The sequence below is a fragment of the Chlamydotis macqueenii genome, chromosome 3, assembly GCF_036417535.1.
Source record: "Chlamydotis macqueenii isolate bChlMac1 chromosome 3, bChlMac1.mat, whole genome shotgun sequence".
NCBI classification, from domain to species: Eukaryota; Metazoa; Chordata; class Aves; order Otidiformes; family Otididae; genus Chlamydotis; species Chlamydotis macqueenii.
The window spans coordinates 72,239,735-72,267,085 of NC_141558.1; the positions used below are offsets into that span (position 1 = coordinate 72,239,735).

The 27,351-nt window shown below is 43.7% G+C and overlaps 1 protein-coding gene and 1 long non-coding RNA gene across 2 annotated transcripts; one reads left to right on the plus strand and one right to left on the minus strand.

Annotated features, from left to right (window-relative positions):
- The first annotated feature begins 8,051 nt into the window (after positions 1 to 8,051).
- ACBD3 (acyl-CoA binding domain containing 3) lies at positions 8,052 to 26,732 on the plus strand. Its single transcript, XM_086744135.1, has 8 exons — positions 8,052 to 8,350; positions 16,046 to 16,187; positions 17,224 to 17,364; positions 18,126 to 18,284; positions 20,267 to 20,441; positions 23,629 to 23,821; positions 24,843 to 25,127; positions 26,027 to 26,732. The coding sequence occupies exons 1-8, from the start codon at positions 8,089 to 8,091 to the stop codon at positions 26,236 to 26,238; spliced, it is 1,569 nt and encodes a 522-aa protein (XP_086600261.1). The 5' UTR covers positions 8,052 to 8,088; the 3' UTR covers positions 26,239 to 26,732.
- Positions 12,363 to 14,627, minus strand: LOC147601306 (uncharacterized). Its single transcript, XR_015258092.1, has 2 exons — positions 14,495 to 14,627; positions 12,363 to 13,695 (listed from the first exon to the last, which is right to left on the minus strand). It is a non-coding gene; the product is annotated as an uncharacterized LOC147601306 (long non-coding RNA).
- Positions 26,733 to 27,351: the final 619 nt, after the last annotated feature.

A 27,351-nucleotide genomic window follows, 5' to 3' on the forward strand; every position in this document is an offset into this window, starting at 1 on the left:
AATGTGCCTTGAACTCTGGCTTGATGAAGTGAGGGTCTGGCAGCTTAAGGAGATCCTGCCTGCCACTCCCTTTGCCATCTCCCTCATTCACCCTCCTCTCCTTGCAGCCCTCAATTGTTTATGGGGCTGGGCTGTGAAGCAGATCTGGGAATAAAGCCAGTTTAAAAAGAGAGACGGTGAGATAAAAGGAAGAAGGCTGCTTGCATTCCACTACAAGCCAGAATTGCCACTGAAACCCCATTGTACCAAAACACAGGCTTCTCCAGCGATGGGGAAAGGAGCCACAGTCTCTCCAAGAGGAACATCTGCAAGCCAAGAAAAGGCACAGTTACTCGTGCAACCCATACACACACTTAGATTTGTGACTCTGCCTTGCAACAAAGGATCTGGCATTACTTTTGTAAGAAAGGATGTTGCTGCTTATCTCCTTTGAGGACAGCCTACTTATGGATAAAGAGAATGGGAAGTCCTGTCTCAGTAATTTGTCCTGTGCTGTCCATTAGGAAACTGGAGTGAGGAGGTTTTAGCTCACCTCGCTCTGATTTTATTATCCTTGATGAGAAAGAAAAAAAAAAAAAAAGAAGAAAATGATGTCAAAACACTACTGCCAGTTTGAGGGGACCTGTGTGATTCTCAGCAGTTCTGCTGCGCAGTAGATTTCTGTCTATGGTTGTTGCTGCTGTGAACAACTTCCAAGGTCCACAAAAGCCACAAAGGAGTGGAAGTCAATAGATTTAGTCCCGCTGCGCAGGATCTGCCTCTCCACTAGCAGTCCACAAATCAGAAGAGGTTGAAATCACCTGCTGGAGTGCAATTCTGCTCACACAGAATAAGTGAGATAAAAATACACTTCCTGCACTGAAAATATGTTCATTAGAGCAGAAGAGCACAGGTAGGGAAGCAAACTATCTAGTGATCTGACTATTCCAGTAACAGTGGGGTGGCTGGATTGGTGCAGCTACTTCTTAGGGTGCAGGCTGCTATTATGCATGAGCTCATCTACAAGCTAGTTGCTGTCCATGTTTCCTGTTCGCGTTGCTTTCCTTACATTGCATCTAGTGGCTGGGTAGCCACAGGGCGAATCTGTTCATCTGGCTGATAACAGCAGCAAACTAACCATGCCATGCCATAAAAATGAGTAGTTTTCAGCCAGATCAGCCAGCTGAATCAACTCACCCTGACGCCACTCCATTGTTAGATTCATTGCAAAGGAAAGGCCAGGAGAATGCAGCTGGGAGCAGCAGTGGATTGCGACCACCGCTATTTGGCATCAGCTCATGGCTCTAACTGCAAGCTGCCCCAAAACAACAACCTGCTCCTGTCCTCTCTTCCCTGCTCCCAGCAGCGTGTTCCTGCTGCCGCCAGTGCTTTCCTGACCCCTCGGTGAACCAGGCCAGCTCTCTAAGCCAGCAGAGAACTAACCCATCACCTAGGAAGCAAATAGTTTTCTGCCTGCTTGATAAAGTGAAGGAGACTGCTGAGAGGTCCAACGAGCGTAAGAGCTGGCAACTAGGATGCTGATGGGAGTCTGCGGTGTGTTGCTGGGAGCAGACCAGGGCAGCTCGTTCTGACAGCACTCATTTCATGAAACCTCATTCTCAATTTAACCCAAAGCAGGAAAAAAAAACCCAAACAACAACATTAAAAAGTGAGCTGCAGCTGAGCAGATGGGAACCAGCTGTATGCTCTCCATTAAAAAGAGTGCATCACATAATTAGATGAAGAGAGACAGGTTTAATGCATGTTTTTGAAAGGTATGTTATACTTCTGTTTGCTGAATGGAAGGAGTGATGTGAATAGTGCCACGTATTGCGCACATAGCCTTGCTTTTCCCAAGAGACAGGCAGGAGGGTCAGCAAACAGTTTTGCAAAGACCTATTGTTTTCCATGCCATTGGGCAGCTTGGGGGCCCAAAGGCAGATATCATTCCTTTGAAAATAAAGCCAAAAGGAAAGGCCACAGGAGGGAAGAAGCTGTGTGTATGTAGCACAGCGCGGATAAGGATGCATCTGCAACATCAGAGCTCAGGGGCAGGGGTGTGCCATCTCTGTCCTCTTTGGGGACATGTGCTAGCCGGAGTCAAACTCTGACCCAGAGGTACCACTCCCTTCTGGAGGTGTTTTAAAAGAGCATCCATAGGTGCTCTGAATTTACATGGATGGAAATCATTCATCTGGTTGTTGATTCACAGTTGTTTCCTGGGCAGATAGCCAAAAATGCAAGTGCTGATTGCATCAATTTCCATGTTCTCTCTTCTGTAAAATCACTTTATTAGAGGAATTGGTTAAATTCCGGAAGTGCTCAAATTCCCGGCCGTGTCTTGTTCAGCAAAGACTTCTTGATAACAGTGCGGTACTACCTCTCTCAGCTCATGTGCCTGTAAAAGGCGTGATGGTTTGCAGAGGTACGCTGCTGCAGATGCAATCGTATCAGCATAAGATATATTAAACTGGTATCACTTATTTTATTAGACTGAACTGTTCTTTTATGATCACCGGTAGCTGGTACAGCTGTGTCCATGCTACAGGATGTTTGCTGTCTGTCAAAATGAGAATAGTGAAGATGGACTTTAGCACATGTATGTTTCCTCAGAAGTTGCTTTAGCACTCTGTCAATAAACCTGTTTTCAGTAGTGTTTGCTGACACGGCTAAAAAGGTATTGCCAGACGCTACATCCAATTAACTGTCATTCTACACCTCGTGTAATAATTTAGAGAAGTCAGTGTGAATGTCACCATAAATTACTACATAAATGCATGGCAGCAGCGCAGTGTTAGCTTCAAAGCAGAGACGACTCTTAGCCACCCCGCTGTAGAGAGGTCCCAGAATTTTGCAATTTTACAAAATTGCAACCGTACTGCCGTCTTTCAGCGTTTTCCAACAGGATGTGAAGCACACGACACTGTTTGCTCTTGGGTGCAAGGCATGATTAGTGCATGCTTTAAAGGAGACCTCTTGAAGGAAAAAGAAAATTGAATTGTGGTTATTTTCAGGCATTGACCAAAATTGCATACAATTTTCTTCTTGGAAACTTACCTTTATCTTTTTTTTTTCTCTCTCTCTCTATTTTTTTAAGCTTTCATTAGTTCTTAGCAAATCTTAAACTATTCAATCTAAAGGAGACCATGGTGGAGGTCTTGCAGAAGTGGACTCAAAGTGTTCTCTTGCTTAACTGAAAAGTAGAAACATAAAATCTTGAGTTGGCTTATTTTTCTCCACAGACATACGACATTTGAATAAACAAGTAGTAATGAAAAAGGAGATATTTAAATGGCTTAAGAGAATTTTCTCTCAATGAATGCTGTGGTGCAATTATACACTTTGTTGTCCCAGATCTGCCAACCCCAGTAAGTCCAAACCCAATTTCCTGTGCATGCACAAATGGTTGGAGTGTGATCCTTGAGTTTAATGTGTCCTGAACATCTAAGGAGTTACAGAGAAGATCCCCTGTTTGTTGCATGTACAATAGGGTCACCCTGGGCTCCTAAACTTCAGGCAAACCAATAAACAGCCACAAAAAAAAAAACCCAGCTTGGTGGTAGGTTAGGTTGAGTGGTCACCAAAATGGGCAACACTGGCAGATTCACTGTATCTCCTGTGACAAATATATTTTCCAGTAGGCTTCCAAAAAAAAAAAAATCAATTTCTATAAAATGACTATGATCAAGAGAACTATAAGGGGAAAACAAAAATATTTACATATACTCTTTAGTCTGGATTATGTCAGCCAGAGCAATGTAGAGACATAAGCACAAATCAAATTTGTTTTCCTTCGTGTTGCTAGCAGAACTGGGAGTCTACTGTACCATAACAGTGCCTCCATGGGCGGTTTTTACAGTGTAAGGTCAGCTCCTAACCAAACAGCTTGTATCCACCCTTTAAGGAAAAGCAGGCAGACAAAGAGAAAGCCTGCAATTTAAAGTAAAGGAACTTGAACACTTTCTTTCTTGAACACAGGTCCTAGTCTGTGCCAGGCAGTACAACTCCCATGAATGCAAAATGAATATAGTAAAAACAGGAACAGAACTGTCATGTTCTGGAAAAAGGTAAAGCCTGTCACTACTCACAACTGCGATTAAATTGCCAAACTTCAGGGAATTTAATTCCTCCATTAACCTGGTCACCCTCCCAGAGCCTTTCCTTCCAGGCACTCCACTCCTCTGTCCCAGCTACAGGAGCTCTGTAACACCAGGGCTGGGAGCGATGTTCACACCTAGTTTATTTAACATAGCCATTCCTGAGAAGCTGATAACAATATTTTCATAGTGAATGATTTGCATTTCTGAGGCCATAGCACAGTGCCAGACCCAGCTGCTCGGAGATGTTCATTTGAGATAATCAAATATTTAGCAGCTGTTGTTCCAGCAAACACCGCATTAAGCCACATCATACAAAGCAGGGCTCCTTCCTCTGTTAGCCAGCGCTGCGCCAGTGGAGCTCCTCCAAAGGGCAGCCCCCACCACAGGGAGCAGACGAGTTTCACCCATGGGTGCCTGGGAGGAAGGGCTGACGGTCTGGCACTAGCAAACACCAAGAAGAGTAACAGAGCTGTTTGTTTAAGTGAGACCAGTGCTCTATGAATGTTTTAGTGGTCCACTGTATAATTGCAATGAGTAGGTTGGTATTTTCAACTGTTAAACATTGACCAGCTTGAATTAAATAATTGATTTATTCTATATAAAGTTTCTCGATCTACATTTCTTAGTGGAGGGCACTGTTGCTGGACTAACCTACCTCTCTGGGACTTGTATTTCTTCTGTGTTTCTTTTTCCATGCAGAACCAGCTGCTACAAGAAATAAATGAATAATTTACTGGCTAAACTTAGCATTTTCATCTTATCTGTGAATTAAGCTAAATTCTTTCTCTTTTCTCAAATACATAAACTACTGGGAACTCTTTGTCATAATCCTTTGGGAAATACTTCTTCATTTACAGGATTCATGAGCAATTCACTGAAGGTGTTAGGAGTCATACCAGCTGCATGCCAGGCAACAGCCAGGGCCGGCTGCTCCCTGGGGGCCAGGGAGCCAAGGGGGCTGAGAGCGTAAGCCAGCAGGTCGAGGTGCAGGTGAGGATCTGGGGACCTGTGGCCATAGCTCAGGTGAGGGCCAAGGACAAGAGCCTCACCTGAGGCCGCTGCTGAGGGCCAGGGCTTGGTGCAGCAGTGGCCTCCCCGCTGCGCTGCCTGGGAGCGTTCCCCATGGCCGCGAGTGGGCCTTGAGCCCGGCAGCCAGACCTCCAGCAGCAGGGAGGATGTGCTTAGGGCCCAGTGGCTGCCTGGGCATGTAGCTCTGGTTAAATCTCTCTTTTATATCAGATAAGCCAGGATTCCACGCTGTAGCTCAAATAGCCATCTCTGCAAAGTCAACTTTTTCTTCTGGAAAAATATTTTGTCATTTGTTATTACATTATCCCAGATCAGCAATTTCTGACTCCTCTCAAAATCTGTGCCTTCATTTTTTTTTCTAATATATCGTCTCACAGTTGTTCCCTTTCCTCTACCAGATCACGCACTCAGCTTGTTGCACATCACGGCATTTACTGACACTGCAGTGTAACAGCAAGTTTCCCTGTTTATAGGTAAGACTTAAAAGCAGCATGAAACAGAGGAGGGTCGATGTAACATATCTGTTCTGCACCCACCAGACATCCATGCTACAGGGAGGGCAGGTGGAGAGCCACTAAGAGCAGCTGTGCACTGCCCACTGGCTCTCTGAACAGCGGCAAACCAGGCTGCAGCGCTGTGCCTTAACCATGCCTTGGTTGGACACAGTGCTACCAGAGATGTCTCGCTTGGACTCACCAGCTGGGACCTCTCCAAGAGACTACGCTGCACTTCATGGAGAAACCTGCTCTGCTGGCGCCAGCTCGCATGCCTGGTGCATGGTATAGCAAAGCTGCCAGGAGGAAAAGGAATAGCCTCACGTTTGCTAAATGTACCAGACATTTGATACAGGAGACAGCCTGTCAGGAGACAAATCTGTTTTCTGTAATTATTTCCAAAATCAGCTTGTCAAGCAAGATGCTTGTGGAGCATCTTGGATTTAGCTTGGCCTCCAAACACACAGGCAAACTAAGGGCTGCCTGGTTTCGGGCCAGTCTCCTGTCATGAAGCAGAAACATCTCTGGTTTTGCTAGTGTATAAAATGAAGTAAATATTTCCTTCAATTTGGATGAAACATAGCAAATCCAGGAGGGACCAGTCAGAACTTCCGTTTCTTTCACTCTAAGGATGCATTTTAGGATAAAGAATTTAGAGTTTCTTGAAGCAGAAACATTAAGATTAATCTCATGACAAATCAAACTGTAGAATTAATGCTGTAGAATAGAGAACAGCTATGAAGCACAAAGTCCGCAAGCCAAGCAGGAAATATGTCAGATCAAAACTTGGAAAACAGACGTTTTAATACAAGTGATTTTATAAATGAACTAACAAATCTTGAAGTGAAGCTGGATCTGATGCTGAAATGACAGACTTGTAAAGTAGGGTGCAGGCTTGTATGAGGAGATAGAATCATCCCTTCTGCTGTTAGTCTGGTCCATGATATAGCACCAAATAGACAGTACAGAAAACTGCGCACTGGAGAGCTCCAGCCATCAGGAGGGCGGTACACCCTTGTTCTGCAGTCTTTGGCAGGAAAAAGCAAACAATAGTGCTACATTTGATCCTCAATCAAAGAAAAAAAAAAACAACTAAACTAAACTAAAAAGCTAGTGAAGAAGCTACAAAGGATTTCCAATTGGTTGTAAAGCTTCTTTGGAAACTTAGATGACTCATCATCTGAATCAAATTCTGCCTCGTTTGTAGTAAAGTGCCCTGTGTGGCATTCACTCTCTCTTGAAATACTAACTGAAAATGAGCTACTTAAATTTAAAGCCTTGCATTTCTTCTCTCTCTCACCCAAAGGCTTCAAAGCACTTTATAAGTATGACTTAATAGGATCTCTTCAGCATTCCTGAGAGATCAGCAGACTGATGTAAAACTACTTCAACAGTAGGCGATGTGAGCGACTTCAGGGGATAACCCCAGAAATGGGCGGCAGGCTTCAAGCCCTGGGGACAGGGTAGGGTGGGGGCTCTCACATGCACCCCTGCGTTTCAGGAGGTTGCAGAGCTGTGTGGTTCTCTTCCTTTGCATCAGCTTCATGAAACACCAGATGCTTCCCAGGCGTGCAGTCTGCGTCTCGGTTTGGGTGAGAAAACATGACCAACAGCACTCCATGCTAATGTGTAAGTCCTGTGAGGTTGACTGCTTGTGCTGGCAATAAACCTCCTTAGCTGTGATGGGAGCAACTCTCTCCTCTTGTGTACCACATGGTAATAGTGTCACTGTGAACAGTGTTTCATGGTCACACAGGAGTGAGCTAGTTGCAGGTATCTTGGAAAGTAATTGGCTTGTAGTTTTTTCTTTCTCAGGCTCATTTCTTTCCTTTCCTGTGTGAGGCCTGAAACATGTTTCCTGAGAGAGGAGTGAGAGGTGAGTGGCAGACCCCACACTGGAGCAAACGGCTTTCAACCTGTGACATCAAGCTGCTGAAAAAATCATTATTCCCTTCTATAAAGCAACCACAGAGCGCATTAAGCGTTCAGCGGCAGTTCCCCCAAACGCTGATGTACCCTCCTGCGCCCTGGGAGTTTAGCCGAGGCTGCCCTACCTCCAGCCCGGGGGAAGGGGGCGAGTCTGTTTTCAGCCCCAGAACCAAGGGGCAGGAGCAGGCTGCCGCATGGCGGGGGGGGGTAACCCCTGCCCCGAGAGCCGGGTTTAAAGCCCCGGGAGGACAAGGGGTCTGCCAGGCACCTCACGGCCTCCGGCCGCCACGGCCGTGAGGCGAGCGGGCCCCGGCAGGGTCAGGGCGCCCCGTCCTCCGGGGGCCGGGCCGCTCGGGGCCGCCGCCGGCCCGAGGCGGGGGCCGGGTGTCCGCGACACGCGCCAACGGCCGTTGGCGAGGGGGCGGGGCCTCCAGTTGGCAGGGCGTCGTGGGCGGGGGCGCGGAGGGGGGCGGGCCCGGCGGGCGGGGCCGGAAGTTCCGGGTCGGAGGGAACAGGAAGTCGGGACGTGGCCGCCGCAGCGGAGCAGGAGGCGGAGGATGGCGGCGGTGCTGAGCTCGGACCGGCTGGAGGTCTCGGTGGACGGGCTGACGCTCAGCCCCAACGCCGAAGTGCCGCACTGTGAAGCGCGGTCGGGTCAAGGGGAGCCCGCGGCGGGGCGGAGCCGAGCGGGCCCCGGCTCCCCGGGCCAGGCGGAGGCCGGCGGCGAGGCGGCGGAGGAGGCGGCGGCGCTGAGCCCGGAGCGGCGCTGGGGCTTCGCGCTGGAGGAGCTGTACGGCCTGGCGCTGCGCTTCTTCAAAGGTGAGGCCGCCCGGCGACCCGGCCTGCATAGCCCCCGCTGGGACCGGGGCGGGGGGGCGGGAGCCGCCGCCTCCCGGGAAGCCCCGTGCGGCGGCATCGCCGGGCTCCGGGGCGCAGGCGGGGCCCCGGGTCCCCCGAGAGCGGCGGGGAGGCGGCGCCGTAGTGGGGCAGGCGGCTGTGCCCGCGGCCCCCGGGGCTCGGTGTGCTGGGGGTGGCGGCCGGTGGCGGCTTGTGGGGATGCGCTTTTCCCGGGGCTGGGGAGCGGGAGAGGAGCCGGGAGGCTGCCACGGCGCGATGTGCCTGCTCCGCGGGGCCGGGAAGGGCGTTTCCGAGGGTTTGTGCCACCCGACCGAAAAACGGAGTTAAAAAAAAAAGAAAATCCTTACTTATGACACGTGAAGAAAAACCTTGCAAATATAGGTGAAGAGCACTCACTTTGAGTGTTGTCGAGTCTGCTTGGCAGCCTGGGTACTGGCGTGAGGTGTTGTGCCGTCCCCGCAGGATGCGAACTTCAAGTCTGGCTTTGCCGCTTCGCTTCGTGTGCTGTCGTGACTCCACCTGGCAGCTGTGCGAGGGAGCCGTGAAACACCCAGGGTGCAGACCTGGAGCACTTGTCCTGGGATCCCCTGTAGCCAGGTTTGCTTCTGCAGTAAGCTGGAGGTACCTTGCCACACTTGCTTTCCTCAAGAGGAGGAAATTGACTCTGGTTTTGGATGAAGAGCTGCATTCACTGTAGTGTTACATTGCGCCACAGCGTTGGAGCACCTCGCCGTGATGTGTTGCTTTGCTGGCTTTCAGGCGGCTGCCGTTCAACGTGGGGCACAGAGCAGGGAGTCTAGTAAACTGCCTGTGCTGGGAAAGATACAACTCTGTGCTTGGAAAGGTCAGTCTTGTGGCAGTCAGTTATTAGATGGCCCCCCAGGAAAGCTGCCTCTTCTGAGGGCAAGCATGCTGGCAGGTAGAAATTGTACTAGAGAGAGAAGTTGTCTTCTTTTCTTTGCTCTGGCTGACTTGCACCCTGATAGTTGTTAGGAGCATGTAAGACTCTAAGCAGTCTTTTTGAGCCCTGGTTCTTTGACCCAGTTCTGATGCCCTTCCACAATGCGATGTTTTTGTTAGCATGCTAACATACAGAGATTTTTTTTTTAAAGCTGTAAGAACCATAAGGGATCATAAGTGTAATTTTTCTTTTTTTTTTATTGTTTTTCTCTTGTGTTGGAAGCTGGTGTGACCAGCTGTCAGGTTGGAAGCACTGTGATTTCTGTCTCCTTACCCTTTCTGTAAAACAAGCTGCTTGAAAGGGTTCTGGTTTGGTTTAATGAGTATTTGTTCTTAAAACATGATGATGCAGAAGGAAATGTCTCTGCAGTAGCAAATTCCTTGTCTCAAGTCAACTGTGTTCTTATTTTGTATTGGGTTTAATATTCTACTGGAACCAATATTGACAGTTTAAAACTTATAAGCTCATTCATAGCATATCTTATTTATAACATCTGTTATGTCTCATGTTTTAATGAGACTTGGACTCTACATTTATCTCCTCTTGGATGCTAAAAAGCGTCTAGGTTCCAGTTCATTGTGTTCTGTTGTCTCAACAGTGGGTTTGTTGTTGCTTTCCTTCTATTAAAACTTAATTTCAACGTTTCATCTTACTGCTGTTTTTTTTTTTTTTAACCTTCTGCAACTTCTTGTCATGCATGGTTTTGCTCATAAGAGGAAAATTTTTACACATTGTGTGGAGTTGTCAGACCTTCCAAATGAAAGCCTTGTTCCTCTATTCTTACAGCTGGAATAAAAGTCACATGAAGTCATTGCCCGTATTTTCATCTGGTAGTTTTTGCTGAAAGTGACATAACATGAGGGATTTTATTTATAGATGTGATGGTGAGTTACAGGAGCTTGTAATACTTGGATTACTGATTCTGCCAGCTTGCTCTATATCTGTATGGGTCTGAAAATAATTGGTCTAGTTTACAAATGATTTTTATACATCCACAGTCAAAACAACTGTGGGAGTAGTCATGCTTGTTTAGCAGCCTTGTAGATGCCAAGGGACACATACAAATTCCTCCTTTACCTTTACTTCAAAGAGCAACATATGAGGATCTGAAGGTTGACCCATGTTAGCAGGTCAATGCTGCGATCTTGTTTCTAATCATTCTTTTAAAAACTACTCTGATTTTGGAGGTGGGAGGTGTCTTTGAAAAACTTTGTCTTTCTTAAAGGTAGCTGATAACCATGCCACAGTGTGTATTAGCTACTCACACGGCTACCATGGAACAAGCAAGTGATTTGAGGCAGCACTTGTTTGGGAAAACAATGGTATCAGCATTAACTGTGGTTATTGGGATGGAGGAGGCTCAGGTCAGGATGCTAGAGGAGTCTCTGGGTGAGGTCAAAGGGTGATCACTAGTTAAGCAGCTTCCTTTCTGCTTCTGTGTGCAGACTGAGTTGTCTGGTTGTAACTCATGATGTATTTGCTTCCTAGAAGATTTGAATCTGATTAAAATACTTCGAATTTGCTTACTGCAATGACTGCTAACACTTGTCTGTGGTGGCGTATTGTATGTAACAGAATTGCTCTAAGACAAGATGAGGGGAGTGTGCATATAGACAATGTGAAAAACATAACTGAAACTAGGCTAGGATATTAATGAGATTCAAAAGCTATTTTATTCAGTTTCTGATAAAGACAGAAGCAGATCTAAAATGCTTGACCCTGGATCACTTCAATTGTCAGGCCTTAGGCCATGCAGGAGATGTGTGCTAGCTTTTTTTAGCATCCATAATGGCTTGTGAAGGAAGCTTTTCAGAATAATAGAGACATGGAAAATAGATGGTTAGTAGTGTTCCAGTCCATTTTTCTGTGAGAAACAAGAGCCTTCCTTCAATGCACGCTCTTTCCCTTACTGCTCTGTCGAGCCTAGTCCAGGTTGACTAGCATTTTGACTGCCATTAAGAAGCTGCTCTGCAGTGCTGGATCCAGCGTACACTGGAGAACAGTCATGTTGCTGAAGTGGGTGCATTTCTTCATTTCTTGGTCTGTCTGTAACTGTGTGCCCCAGGGCAACTGGCAGAGTAGATGTGTCTCTGACAGCTTGTTTTGCTTGTTGAGCTGCTACGAGCTCTGCTAGTGAAGGTAACTTGTTTAAGGTGTAAGTTGTGTCCTGCAGTAGGACGAGGTGGCTCGTGTAGCTCTGCCAGCAAATCTCTTCCAGTATCAACCTGGTTTTATGGTTTTCCACATCCTGTCACTGAAATACCATTGTACCCAACCTTCAATATATGACAGTCCCTGAAGTGTTCCTGTCTGCCTGAAGTGATTCGCAGTGCAGTGCATCTGGACAGTATACAAACTGTATCATTTTGCTATGTAAAAGCTCTCCTGGTATGTTAAGTACTATAGTTTTGTTTGGCTGCTCCGAGTCATTTCCTCTTATCCTAACAAGAATGCATCTTCAACCTCAGCATACATCATTCCAAATTAATTGTTTGACCTAATATTTTTTTCTTTTGGAGGCCTAATTTGATGGCATGATTGTAATTCCTAAGTTCAGCAAGCTGTTGTTTTCAAGACTAGGAAGATACCTAAAACATATCTACGTTTGATGTGAAGCTGAGCTTTGATCACAGTTAATTGGAAGGGCTGGTTGGTAACTCTTCTGTTGATGCAGAACATCTTCAGGAGAGGAGAATTACAAGTGTGAAAGTGTGTGCTGGGATCTGCAGGCACTGATTCAGTTCGTGTGCTTCTCAGTTTTGGTCTTGCTCATTAAAACTCTCTGCAAATTAATAGCACCAACATATGTGACTTCTGCTTTCAAAAGCTATGAGGTGAAAAATTGTACTTCCCAAACTGTGTTCCAGCTTCTTCTAGATGACTCGACTGGGTGCTCTCCCGTGGGAATTGGGCGTTTAGAGTGTGTGCAGTAGGTGGAGTGGAAGCTGCAGCATATTGTGCCATATTTCTTAGAGGGAAAAAATAATGTGAAGTTGCATGGGAGTAACAGTGTCTTGCATGATACAGTTTATTTGAAAGCATATTTCTTGAACCCCCTTGGGTCTGAATTTGCAGTTTTATACACATTCATTTCAGTGGTGCAGTGCTGTGTAGTGACATAAGCCTCTGTTACCTGCTTTTCATTACTAGTTATAGCTTCATCTTTCTGTTGTGTTTGCATGCCAACACAAACAGGGGTCTTCAAGCGTACAGTTAATTACTTGTAGTGCAAGGAGGGTCGTTGGTGTTCTAAGTATCGGTTTTCTGGAGTACTTAACTGAGTTGCCCTCAGTGTATCTCAGTTCTGCAGGCATCTAAACAAAGTAGCCACTGTCAAGGGGAGCAGTAGTCTGAGGAGCTGATACTGGGTGTGCAGGGATTTCCCTTCCAGGGGTGACAACACAGTAGTGGTGTGCTGTGGTTTCATTGCACACATTGAGGCCTGAGCTTCCTTAAGTGGGAGCCAGGCTTTTTATGTGTTCTGGGTGATCTGTTTCATGTAGTCAGTGAAGCACACATACATATGTGTGTTCATAGCGCTATATAAATATATATATATGGGCCCTTGCTGCAGAATGCCTGTAGCATTGTAGATCCATAGCCTGCCTTTTTTGTGTAACCATCCCTTTAACAACTACTTGATCTGTTAGTGTCTGCTGCTTAAGCACAGAGTTTAGCTGACTTGAGAAATTGCCATTTCAGGTGAATGATGGGTTGAAGTATTGTCAGGAAAAGTCTCTTAATCCTCTGTAAGAAAGCTGAGCCTTTCTCTGGCACTGTTGGGTCAGGCATACCAGTGGCATAGGGAGGGTTGTATAACTGCTGTACTACTGCTGTATGCATCTTTTGGATTTCTCAGTGTGTTCCCTAGAGTTCTTTGTTCTTCACCTTTCTGACAGCTGTGTTAGATGTGTGGCTAATACCTACTTAAGTGGTGCGTTCATGGATGCTTGAATAAATATTGCACTTCTACTTGTGTGGACTCACTAATGCTCTTTTTTTGGGCATATTTGACTCTGTAGATGGCTTCAGGTTCTGTGGTTCAGTTTAATGACAACAATTCCAAATCTTTGGGATAATTGTACAGTGGTTCATGCTGAAGAATTCAACTGAAAAACAGCTAGTATACAGCTTTGCTCTCTTCACCGGCTCCAAATACTTTGAGAGTTTGCTTCTAATCTGCATTATCTACAAGTCACTGAACACTTGTCACATATTTTTCTCATCTGTCTGTTTTCCTGTCTTATTTAGCTTGTTTGTTCTTCTTCCCTTGGGTCACCATTCTTCATAAATGCAGATTTTGTCTTCTCTTGATAGTTAGGGCTTGAGATTTGACTTCTCTGTTCTCTGAAAATGCAGGCATGCTGTGTATAGCATGGGAAATGATGTTTTTTTTTTCCCTTAACCCTCTTCAGGAGTGAGCTCAAATACTCACGATGTTAGCTGGCTTAGATAGCAGCCTAGTACAGCAAATAGCTATGGTTTTTGGCAGACAGCTGTAGGTATACAGGTTGTGCAAGGTAAACTATGCTGTAGGGACCCGCTTGAGAAATGTACTTTGCTCAGAAGCCTGGCAAAATTTCAGTATTGTGCCTTTATCAATTTACTTACTTTTAAGCATGCTACCTCAGGGTATTAAATATGACTTTAAAGTAGGTGCTGTTTATTAAGGCAAATGGAAGTGCTTGCTACTTAATAAGCAAATTATGAGTTAAATATGAAGTGTGAAGAATTGAGGAAAAGCCAAAGAGCTCTTTGGGTGGCCTGAGAGCAGGAGACCTGAGATCCAGGGAGAGCTTACCAGGATGTGGTGACTTGCATCTCTCAAGGATCACAGACTTGTTGGAGTGAGAAGGGACCTCTGAGGATTGTGAAGTTCAGCTCTCCCTATTTAGGTCAGGCTTCTCAGGACTGTGTCCATTTGAGTTCTGAATATCTCCAAGGGTGGACACTTAAAACCTCTCTGGGCATCCTGTTCCAGTGCTTGATCACTCTCACAGTATATTTAAAAAAAAAAGCCATCTCTTATGCTTAAGTGAAAGGTCCTATATTTCAGGTTGTGTTTGCTGCCTCTTGTCCTTTCACTGGATACTGCTGAGTAGATTCTGGTTCAGTCTTTACATCCCCCGACTTCTTCACCTCACCTGGTATTTTTGGCAGTACATATTTTGGTGGACTAAGGCTTCGGTTTTTTTGAAGATGGAAGAGAATTGCTGTAAACTTGTGGGACACTGGGAGAAGAGCAAAGATGTGAGATTCTGGAAGTGTGAAGTGGACCTGTAGTAATGGATAAGAAGTGATTAAATGTCTGTCTTCCTAATTCTTTGATTCTGCCTTCAAAATTAATGGCATGTGTGTAATAGTACCCTGTGTGTTTTAACTGAGTAAGTCCAGTAATGTGCTGAACTTCCTCTATCAAAAATACAGCTTCTTGTTGTGACCTGCAAACACTTTCCCTCTGGGGTTGTCTCTAATTCTCAGTTTTCAAAAGTATTTGCTTTTGCAGTTTCTCAATAAGCTATAGCAGAGGTACTCCCTCCCCTCTTCTGCTCTGAGATTTGCTTCTTTTCCTGTTAATAACTCTCTTTACAAGCATCAGCCAAGTAATTTTGCAATATGTAAATTGGACTGTTCAGTTTGGGGCTGTAAACAACTTGTTCCAAAGTGACTTTTACTGTAAAAGTGGAGCTGGAAACTAGCGGCAGGTCTGCCTGTGGTTCCTGACTACATGGAGAGCAGTTAGTAGTACAGTCATATGAAATGTCTGTTGTTTACATACGATAGTGGCTGTCTCATTTCAGCCCTTTCAAAAGGAGATGATGCCTATTTATTTGTTTTCCTGTTCCAGACAAAGGTCTCTTCTTAATAAGCAGTGTAATTGTGTATAGCAATGCCTGTTTCTTTGGTTTGTTTTGACAGTTTAAATGTGCTGAGGTAAGTCCTAGCTGACTGATTCATATACTGTTTTAAATCAATGCAAGTCTCCTCTTCCCAGTAAATGTGTGGTGGGATCTAACCTTCAGGAGGTGTTGGTGTGGAGCCATTGGAATTCTGATTATGTTCAGGCTTATGTTGTCTGCACCTTATGGCGAGAGCTCTCTGTTTGTGCTGATGAGGTCACCTCTAAGGCTTTTCATTGTGAGGGGTTATTCCAGCTGTCTTGGCAAAGTGCACCAATCAAATTCCTTCAAGGAAGACTTTCCCTTAACTCTAATTTTTCCTCTCTGCAGTTTTCATTGCCTTAAACCTTACTTGGTCTGCTTTCATCAATAAAAGTTAACATCACATCTTTCTTTGTGGAAAATCTTTCCTATCCACACTACAATAGACTTGACAGACACATTTGAATTCAAGTTAAGGTTTTTAAATATTTCAGAGATATAGATCCGTAGGTATGATGTTCAACTAATTAACATAAATATTTATATGATAACTTGCTAGCTAAGATTCACTCTAGATGGTGTGATGAAAACCACTTCACAATTAACTTTCAGCAGTTGAAGTAGATGTATTTCTTCTGGACAGATCTATACTTGAATAGAAATGACTTAATTTTGTCTAGCCTTTTGTGACTTACCTTATTCTCTTTTTTTTACAGAGGAAATAATGGTAGTGGTTGTACAAAATACTCTTTGCTGTTCTGTGCTTAATCGATGAATCACAACAGTGAAACTTTCTTTTTTTTTTTCCTACAGAAAAAGATGGCAAAGCCTTTCATCCAACATATGAAGAAAAACTCAAACTTGTGGCACTGCACAAGCAGGTTCTGTTGGGACCTTACAACCCTGACACTTGCCCTGAAGTTGGATTCTTTGATGTGCTGGGGAATGACAGAAGGTAAAAGGGCTGATGCTTTTGTTGATCTTAACTCTGCTTTTCCCGTCTGAAGAAAACATAATCCAATTTCTGCAATAAGAAGACAAGCGTGTGGGTTGCGTCAATGTGTGTGTATAGTAGTGGAGAATGAGAGTGGCCTCTTCAAATGTATCTTGGAAATCTGAGTCACAGTTCAGTAAAGTAGCTAACAAAGTTTTTTCAACCACGTTAGGTGTTGTGGTGACAGTCCAGTTTCTCATAGCAGTTTAAGACTAGGTTAGCTCTGCGTTAATGTGTAGGCCCATGTTTCATCCTAACTCCACACCAGCAGGCCAAGCCTTTTGCCAATGGTAGAAGCATTCGCTATAGCTTTTGTTAATATCAAAGATAACTTCTGAAATCAGATACCTGATACATTCAAACTCTGAGTAAACTTTGAGATCTCAGGCCTGTCTCTTGTATTGCTTGTTCAGGCTGCACTTCTAATGTTCCTTGTTGCTATTTCTAGTGTGAAGGCAATGTGCAATGAAGCACTGGCTTCTTGGAGGTGGACCTGGAGCACTGCTTTTGCCCAAACGGACATAGCCTTCTTTTAGGAAGAACAGACTGTTGCATTCAACTAACTCAAGTGCTATAATCAATGATTGTTACTATGTTTGTTCCTAGAAGAAAATATATGCATTTTTTTCCACAAACTACAGTGGAAGAGGGGTAAAAAAAAAATTAAGGTTAATTTGTATCTGGGAAATTTTTGGATGTAGTTCAGAATTTGAATTAGAGTCGAGGGTATGTATGATGCACTGAGTTATGTCTGTGAGTACTGAGTTATGTCTGTTTGAAAGAGTTACTCTGGTGCAGGTAGAAGAGAACTCTGAAACCTATAGGTTTAAGGTCTATCTTTGAATGGGAGAGAGTTGTTTGTTCTCTGAAACTGCTTATAATAAAGTTTTTTCCCTGGTCTCCCAGCGTTTTTTTTTTTCTTTGCTGGGTTCTGGGTTCACCATTGATTTGAAAAGAGTTGAGTCTTCCATTATTTCAGCTTATTTCTCTCTCTCAGGAAGGAATGGGCTGCCCTTGGAAACATGTCAAAGCAAAAAGCTATGACAGAATTTGTTAAGCTCCTGAATAGATGTTGCCACTTGTTTTCGACATATGTCACTTCCCACAAGATAGAGAAAGAAGAACAAGAAAAGAAAAGGTAATGTTTGAGTCCTTTGGTGTTGGAGTGCATCGAGTGTATAACTCTTGGCCTGTGGACAGTGTCATAGCTAGCTTAGGTTGAAGTTGTCTTGGGAAGAGAAATGCTTGAAGTTTAGATGGCTGTGGTACCATTTGATCTCTTTAAGCCTTTTTACTTTGCTGGTAATGAATGATTGTTTCTGAGGTGAAGACACCTAGAATGTAAGGGGTTTTTAAAATTTTGCTGATAATGTAATCTCTTTAAGAAACACATGCTTCACAGAGTCTGCCCTGATATGTCTGTGGACTAAGCGTGTATAGAACATAAAATTGTCAGGTGCTTTAAACTCCTCTTCTGCTATGGGTTAGCAACTTGACAAAGGCTGTCTTCTACTATAATTTACACATGTGATTATTAAAGTAGAATATCCATGTAATTATTGAACATATGTTAAGGCTTGAAAGACGTGTTTAAGGCTTCCAGGCAATTTTTCTACTGCTCTCTCCTAAGAATGGTATAGTAATAGTTCTATGTAGATTAGAATGAACACCATAATACAGAATTTACACTTCTCATACTGCACAGGGCATTAAAACTAAACAGTAATATGTTTTCTTGTGTCCAGTAAGACACTTCTCCAGACAAATTGGAAGTTGGAGGAGATGATACCAAATAAAAAGCTTTTATCAGACAGGCAAGAGGCAGGTTACAGCATGTTGAAAGTAACTCATCCTAGGATTGTAGAAATGCTGAAATAACTTGTTGAGTGGATGTTGCAGAAGAGAAGAGGAAGAACGAAGGCGACGTGAAGAGGAGGAGCGTGAGCGTTTACAAAAAGAAGAAGAAAAACGTAGACGGGAGGAAGAGGAAAGACTGAGAAGAGAAGAAGAAGAGAGGAGGAGAGTAGAGGAGGAACGACTTCGGATGGAACAACAGAAGTGAGTGGCTGAAACAAATAACACTTCAAAGAAAATAACTGCCTTGCACTTCAGACAGTTGTATCTAACTTCTTACATAATTATGCTAGAATTGAATACCTGAAGTTCAGAGCGCTCAGGTCTGGCAGTGACATTTGCATCCTTAGTTGAGAGTGACACAGTTTGCAGAGAATAATTATCCTAATGTATTATTGTATGCAGCCTTCTCCAATGAAAGTGCCAGAGAAACTTTGTTTAAAGAGAAGCTCTGGGGGTTTTGGGGTTCAAGGCCTGCAGCTCATGAGAACTTGTGACTCTGCTTCTTACATGACTAATGCTGCACTGAACTGAGCAGAGTGAAGTGTCCAGCTGGGAGTGTTTGAACTGTGACTTGAAAGCTTCTGTCCTTTGACAGAAGGAGTCTTGAGAAAGGGTAACTGCAGTTCCAGGGGGTGTTTTGGATGCATGACTGAAATTGTCTAACTTGGTAGTCTAACACTACCTCCTTAAAGGTGCTCTCTTCCTAGGAAGTGTAAAGTGTCTGCAGATCTCATTTATACGCTGATAATCGCTGGATTTTAGAACCCTGCTAAGGGGAGTACAAAATTTGTGCACTTAATCTCGGTTTGTAGCCCACATTAAATTGTTTACTTTAGAATATACAGCTCTGGTTGTATTTCACTGTTCCCATCACATCCAGATGCTGAAAACATAGATCTAGCTTTGCACACTTAAGAGAATAGTAAATCATCAAAGTTGTTCCACATCAGTCAGCAACCATTTTTCATAATTAAAATGTCTTTGCAGGAGATGTCTCTGAGATAGATCCTGTACTTGCTATGTAGTGTTTTTGAGAAGGGAGCAAATAATTAATCCACGAGTTTTACTGTTTATTTAACACTCTGAGAGCCAGAAGAGTATAAAATAAAGACATAAATTAACAGAGAGTACAATGGAAAAATGTCACACAGTGCTAAGTAACAAGTAGTGCGGTAAGCCTTGAAATTGAGATTACTTTTTTTTACATGAATAGCAGTGTTTATTAAGTGCTTGTTAACAGGTTATGGAGATAATTTAGGTAGAAAAGGAACGTGGATACATAAATATAGGCCAAGTGTATCTAAAGTCACATTTTTTCTGAAGGAGTAAATCTTGCCCTTTAGGATACAAACCAGTCTAATACTGGAGCTTGTAGAGGATGATTTTGGGGGAAGGAAGAAGAGCAGGAAGCAAAGTAGTATTACATAAATGCAGTAGTAATTCTTTCTTCCTCTGAATCATTAATAGCTGGTCACTGAATGTAATGTGAGACAAAATGAACTCTGGATCTAGTTAGGTTTTTACTGTATAGCTTCTGTTAGCCCCCTCTGAGAGAGGAGGAAAAGTGAGCTTGTGCATAAGTAATCCATGTGTTCCTCCTGAAGTTTCAGCAGTTGCGTTTATTGGAGGCACAGATGCCCTATGTGGCAGCATTTTTTTCATTCCTGAATTAAACCACAGTCAGTCATGCTTTTCATATGTTTGCCTGCTGTCTTGGGAAATTAAGACAGTAATGTGGTGTGCTACTCTTAGATTTACCAGAAAGCATTGCCGTGCTGCACCACAGCAGGTCTGCTCTTGTCAATATTTACAGAAGGGCTATAGAAGGATGGTTTATGCATATTTTTTGGAGGACCCAAATGTGGGGTTTTCCCCTTGCTTGTTTGAGAAAGTTAGTCATGTGTTTTTCTAGCACTACGTCTTTATCGGACTACAGATTGGGAATTATGTAAGAGCTCTTATTTTTTTAGCACTTGATGTTTTTAAACATTGGGTACAAATTGTTGCTCTCTTCTTTGTTCTCAGCATATTTTTAGGGCTCTGCTCTATTATATAGATTTGTTTTAATTGGTTTTCGAAGGAATTGAATTGACTGTCTTTGAGGCCACTTAAATCACTTACAGATATTTTCCCCAATACCCTCAACTGCTTGTAATCTTCATGCTCTCCTTCCACCAATCTAGGCAACAGATAATGGCAGCACTGAACTCCCAGACTGCCATTCAGTTCCAGCAGTATGCAGCCCAGCAGTATCCGGGCAACTATGAACAGCAGCAGATCCTCATTCGGCAGCTCCAGGAACAGCATTATCAACAATACATGCAGCAGTTGTATCAAGTCCAGCTTGCGCAGCAACAGGTATGGCTGACCAGCTGAGAAACTTAGATTTTTGTGTCCCAGGCTGTCTCTGGGAGATGTTAACTTGTCTGCTGTTATCTCCTTGAAAAGATAATCACTACAAGGAGAGATGGTCTCCTAGTGACTAATGCTGCTTCAGATTCAAACACCAAAGCCCCTTTATTTAATCTTTTTGACTGGTTTCCTGAAACAGCTGTTGGTTAAGAAAATTCTAAGCCTTTACTAATTACTTGGTTCGATATTATTCTTGGAGACCAGATGTCAAGTGCTCTGCTGCAGCATCTATTGTGTGTGTAATTTCATGGGGGTACATACCAGCACATCTGAGCACAAACAAACCATTCAAGTGACTCTCTGTGCAGGTATCACACCTGAGGATCTGTGCATTGCAGCAGGCTTTGGTCAGCCATGTGTTCCCAGCTGAACATGCCTGCAGCACTGTTACATCACTGCTGGGTTTGAGATTGCTCCTCCCTGTCAGCTTGAGCAGTACTGACTTCTCTCTCCTCTTGCATCTGTTGTTTGATATCAGTATCTAATTAAGTTGCTTGCCTGCAATAGACTGCTTGTGATCTGGGTGGGAGGACAGACTTCCATATTTCTGGTAGCAATGGATGGCAGTACTACATTACTACTTTGCCAGGGTTTTGTGCCTGGGCTCGAAAGGCTACTTCTCTGTTTAGGAGAATCTTGCATTTCTGGCAAGTGTGCTGTATTCACACCTCAAGCTGTTCTAAAGTTCAAGGATGCCCATCTGTAACTGTCTTAAACACATGTAAGTCAGACATCAGACTCTAGTATATCTGACCTCTCTGGGCGGAACCTGAATCTTGAAAGGCTTATAACTGCCACTCTGAGATCTGTTGTTCTTGAGCTAAAGACTTAAAGTTCGGTAACTAATTTCCTGTTAAGTCACTTGTGTTTTGGTGAGATTTATGCCCTCAGCAAAGAACTGTCTAAGGAAGGAAGCCATATGAACGTCATGAAGTTCAAGAAGGTCAAGTGCAAGGTCCTGCACCTGCATTGATGCGGTCCCCAATATCACTACAGATTGGGGGATGAATGAATTGAGAGCAGCCTTGTGGAGATGGATTTGGGGAACACTGGTGGATGAAAAACTGGATATGAGCTGGCAGTAGGCACTTGCAGCCCAGAAAGCCAATCATATCCTGGGCTGTGTGAAAAGAAGTGTCCAGAAGGCTGAGGAAGGGAGGTGATTCTCTGCTCCAGTAGGACCCCACGTGGAGTACTGTGTCCAGCTCTGAGGTCCCTAGTACAAGAAAGACCTGTTAGAGCAGGTCTGGAGGAGGGCCACAGAAATGGTCAGAGAGCTGGAGTCCCTCTCCTTGTGAAGAAAGGCTGAGAGAGTTGGGGCTGTTCAGCCTGGAGAAGAGAAGTCTCCAGGGAGACCTTATAGCAGCCTGTCAGTATTTAAAGGGGGCTTATAGGAAAGATGGAGAAAGACCTTTTTACCAGGGCCTGTAGTGGCTGGGCAAGGGGCAGTAGTTTTAGTCTGAGAGAGTGTAGGTTTGGAATGGACAGAAGGAAAACTTTTTTTTTTTCAGACAATGAGTATGGTCAGACACAGGATGAGGTTGCCCAGAGAAGTTGTGGATGCCCCATCATTGGAAGTGTTCAAGGTCAGGTTGGATAGAGCTTTGAGCAGCCTGATCTAGTGAAAGATGTCCCTGCCCATGACAGGCAGGTTGGACTAGATGATCTTAAAGGTCCCTTCCAAGCCAAACCATGGTTGGATGGAGTTGAAGTGGTACAGGAAAGTCAGAGTCTTCCTGCCCTGTTACCGTTACTCCTGAAGCTTAATGACACCTTGGTACCAATGTTTTGGTGTCATAGTGGTAAGCAAAAGCTACCTCATCAGTCTTGTCCTTGATGCCTTCTGTAATAGATACTACTCCCTTGAGACTGAGGTGTCAGAGATGCTGCTGCCAATTTTCTTCAATGCCATCGGCACTGCTCCTTTCAATCATGGCTGTCTGCCTTCTACATACAGAAGACTAATCCCCTCCAAGACCCAGGCAAAACAGCCTTTCCTTTATAGTGGCTTACAAAATAGTAAGTCTGCCAGGCAATGAAGCTGATCTTTGAAATCTCTGCTTGGACAACTCTTGTAGAGGAAAGGATGAAAAAGCAGTGTGTAACAGAGCTAAAACTATCTAATTCTGCTTTGGACTTTCCTGAAAGCTGAGGTAGCCTCCATAACACTTCTGAGGAATCTTTCCTTTCTAATGCCTGTAATTTAGCCACCTTAGGATCTATTAGGGTGGTTTAAAAGTGCTGTTCTGTCATAGTTGCTTACAGATCAGCTTGTGATACAATTAATTTTGGGAAGGGTGTATGCAATAGTTTTCTAAAAAAGTTCTCACCACTTTATGTTGTCTCAGTGCATGGAACTGCTGTAATAGAAAGTGGATCTGGGCAGCATCTGTACAATTGCTCACAGAGGAAATTTAACTGATGTTTGACTATATTATCTTCATACTCCTTCAGGAAGCCTGTATTCCATTCATTCATTAAAATCATGTGCTTATTAGGTTATTCTTTAAAGAATGGTACTGTCAATTATGTCTTTTCCCTGCCCCAACAAGAAAAGCCTCTGTAATCTCTCTGTACTGATAACTAGGGGCAGGGGAATAAGCCTTGATGCTAAAGGGGTAATGCATCCTGCTTAAATCCAAAAGGATGGGTTTACCTTGTATAATCTCAGTTTAGGTGTATTTAAACCTTTGCACAGGGACAGTATGGTAAATTCTATCTAAAGAGTTTCAATGTACATAAGTAGTGTTCTAAAAGCAGCACCTCTGAGCTTTAATTCCTCCCAGACCACTCGCAGTCCTTGTGGCTCTTACGCTTCCTGCTTTCATATTAAATAACTGCCCTTGTCGGGCGTTTTGGATTTGATAGAGAGCCCCGTTGGGCGAGTTAACTCTCAAATTGGCAAGTACTTAATAGACCTTAAGTACTTCCAGCCCTTTTTAGACCTAGAGCAGCTCAGGCCAGAACCCTTTCCAGCCCACTGGTAAAAACCACCAAACAAATAATCACTAAGCCTCCTTGTAGGGTGCAGGGGGAGACTTTTTTTCTTTAAAGTGTCTTTATACCTTCTGCTGGAAGAGGGAGACACCTTGGGAGGTTTTGATTTTACCTGACTTAATTTCTGTCATTTTAGGCAGCCTTACAAAAACAACAGGAGGCGGTTGTGGCAGCCACAGGGACACCTCTGACTGCTGCATCAAAGGTGAATGCACCTGCCCAAGGGGACACCCCAGCTATTAATGGGCAGGCCAGTGCACATGCAGACAGCCCTGAAAAAGAGCTGGATCCTGAGGCTTTGGAAGAAGCACTGGAGAATGGACCAAAAGGTAGGACTGCTAGATTCCTTAATTGAAAATAAGTCGTGGAAGTCTTTCTTAGGATTCAGGTGTCTTAAGTTTGGTTATTATGACTCTCTCTGCTTGGCTTCATTGGGCTATGCAAGAGCCAGGTTTGATTCCCGAGTCCAGTTTCTTTCAAGGGAGATCAACATTGCACAGACAAAACTCAGCTTTAGAGGAGGGAAAGAGGAAGCAGCAAAAGCATTTCAGGCAAAGTGGATGGGATCCAGAACCTCCTTTAACTCTTAACTTGAAGGAAAGAAGCGTAAAAGTTCTGGCAGAAAGCTGTTCTGTGCAGAAATATGTTTAATCTTATTTGAACTCAGGTCAAAACGAAGTTATTTAGCTTTGCAGATTAAAATAAAGCCAAATCTTTCTTAATGTCTGCTGAGTGCTACCTGTGCTGGACTGCTGTCGCCTCACATTTCCCACCTTCCTCAGACAGCTTCTAGGAAGCTGTGGAAGTGGAGCAGGAAGAGTAGCCTCCCAGCAGCTCTCTCGTCACTGGTATTTCTGGGTGTTACCTCTACGTTTTCATCCATAACCAGTAGTCTCAAAAGGCTTGCTTGAATCTCAGTATGGAACCAACACTAGCACGGTCTCGGTCTGCATAATGAGATCTTCAGTTATTTTAGTCAATATATGGTGATTTCTAGACAAATCTACAACCTCTGGTTCTGTCACATTAAATATCTTTTCAGTGAAGGGTTCTGTGCAATGTAACCCCATCACCTGTAGCAGGTGACCTGAGTCTTTTCTGTGTAAGCACTGACTTAAATGTGATGGATGGGTGAACTGGCAGGATTTAAATGTGCAGAATTTTATGTAAACTTGCACAGTTGACACTCGCATGAAATGTAGTGTAAAGATGTTTTTTCAGTTAAAAAAAAAGTTACTTGAAAGTAACACTGATGCTTGTGGTCCTCACGAGTCCCGAAGGCACACTTAAGTCCGCAGCATGAATAACGGAAGCAAAGCTTAACTGGAGTATTTCCTCCCCTCTCTCCAGATTCTGTTCCAGTGATAGCTGCCCCATCAATGTGGACACGACCCCAGATAAAAGACTTCAAGGAAAAAATCCGGCAGGATGCAGACTCTGTGATCACAGTGGGCCGCGGAGAAGTGGTTACAGTTAGAGTACCAACTCATGAAGAGGGGTCTTACCTCTTTTGGGAGTTTGCTACAGACAATTATGACATTGGTTTTGGGGTGTATTTTGAATGGACAGACTCCCCTAATACTGCAGTCAGTGTGCATGTCAGCGAATCCAGTGATGATGAGGATGAAGAAGAAGGTAAGCATGCTTGTTTATATGAACTGCCAATCCTGCAGAGCTTGCCATGTGGGAAAACTCAACTGACTGTCTTGTGTAATCTCCTAGTTCCCCCAGCTTCCATCTAGCTGGAATCTTTTTTTCAATTTTGAATAGTAAGTGCAATTCTGAAAGTAACTTCAGTCAGCTCATTTGGTCACAGATAGGTTAAAGCAGTTGAGAGTGGAGAAATCCTTTTCTTAAGTTTTACTTACTCTTGTCCAAGTCAGGTATTCAGTACGCTAGATTGAAACCTGTGCCATAATAGAGCATAGTGGATATGCACACTGAAAACCTTAAGAAAAAGTCTTGCCTCGCTGTTCATGAACTTTTTTAGGGGAAAAAGTTTCCCTGAGGCTTCAAGAAAACAGCTTAAAAGAGCAATTCCTGATAGTGGCCAGGACACAGATCACAGCCTTTACCTACAGAGGTGTCTAGCATACCATCAGGAAAAAAATGGTTTGAGTTGATCATATGGTTTGCTTTGGAGGAAATGCTCTGACATAAGAAGCAGTGGCCTTCTGGATATTACTACTAAGTAATCAGTAGTAGTGAGTAGGTCAGATCAGTAGCAGTCAGTTACTGTGAGGTAATAGCAATGAAAATCAGAGCTTGGCATCTGTACAAACTGACCCAGCTGTGCTGGGGGGATTAGTATGGTGAGTTTTAATACCAAACTGTAAAAGTTAATGATTAAGTGAGCATGCTTACTGTTCCTTCTGCTTTTGAACGCTTTAGCCGCAGCCTTGGTATGAACCCCTTCAGTCCATCTGATTTCTAAACTAACAAAGAGTGCCTTGTCCACTACCGATCAGTCTGACTTTCTCTTGTAAAGAATCCACCCATGTTAACTGACACCTTTTTTTTTTTTTTCCTTGCAGAAAATACTAGCAGTGAAGAAAAAGCCAAAAAGAATGCCAACAAGCCTCAGCTAGATGAAATAGTGCCTGTGTACAGACGAGACTGTCATGAAGAAGTGTATGCTGGCAGCCACCAGTACCCAGGGAGAGGAGTTTATCTCCTTAAATTTGACAACTCCTACTCTCTATGGAGGTCAAAAACAGTTTACTACAGAGTTTACTATACTAGATAAAGGTGTGGCTGTGTCTGAGGCTGGGCTGTGCAGAAGATGTCATTTTATTTGGAATTTTCTTCAAGCATAATGGATCCTTTTGAGTCTGTTTTATCCTGTCTGTATCTGTATGGTTTGTGTGAACTTTAACAAGTAGACACTGGGATCTTCCGGCTCCGTGACACTAATGCATATTGCATTGGGCTTAACACAGGATCTCCCTAGCTCTTTTGGGTATTGGAGTTTAACCAATGGAAGTCATTGGCTCCAGTGCTAAGGTCACATCAGTTGCATTTGTTAAAGCCTCATGAAAAAGGGGGAGGGAGTTATTGGCTCACTGGCTGGGTGATCTGATGTTTCCAGGTCTGGATGCTTTGAATAACTTGTTAACGGTTAATTTAAAGGTCCCATCAATAACTGGTAGGTTTGGATGCAGTTTGCTGTGTAGCAAGTTTCTCTTAAATGTAACTGAATGTCAGATTTTTACACCATTAAAACTTGAAATTTTAAGTTGATGCAGTTTAGAAACAAGTTGTCTTGCTTCTGTCCTCATCGAAGAAGAAACATTCAGTTCCTTAAACCAGTGCAGTGGCTAAGACAAGGATGAAGAGCATCCTGAAAGTACAGCAAATAACCTCTTCTGAAGATGTAAACTGAATGGCGGTTAAAAGTATATGTAACAAGAATCTTAATCTTTCTGCCCTGCTACTAACCCTAGGATAAAAAAAAAGTCATTTTTTGAGGTAATTGACTTTGAACCAGGGCACAAACTATTTCTAAGTTTGGGTTTTTAATAGGGTAGACTTAAAAAAAAATGTACAAACCTGAAACTAGTTTTCTGCACAATGTTTGGTTTGTCTGTTTTTGTAAAACCTGAATAAGCACGTTGTGCATCTGAAGAACAGTAAGTCACTTTGATAAAGTATAGGAGTTAATGTTGCACTAATTATGGAAATCACTGCCAGTCCATTTTAGTCTGAACTGGTGATACTTGTGTGCAAGCTTTCTGCTTTAACCTGAAACCATGGAAAGCCAGAGTGCACATACAGATGCTTAATAATGTAGCTTTAATCTCAACTTCATATGATTTGGCTGGGGCATTTCATGTTTTGTGTAGTGGAAAAATGCAGGTGG

Excerpts from the sequence above, each read along its gene's own strand:
- ACBD3 (XM_086744135.1), top strand. The coding sequence starts at position 8,089 with ATGGCGGCGGTGCTGAGCTCGGACCGGCTGGAGGTCTCGGTGGACGGG. Across the intron at positions 17,365-18,125 it reads GAAGAACAAGAAAAGAAAAG|AAGAGAAGAGGAAGAACGAA; the intron begins GTAATGTTTGAG and ends TGGATGTTGCAG. Across the intron at positions 23,822-24,842 it reads ACTGGAGAATGGACCAAAAG|ATTCTGTTCCAGTGATAGCT; the intron begins GTAGGACTGCTA and ends CCCTCTCTCCAG.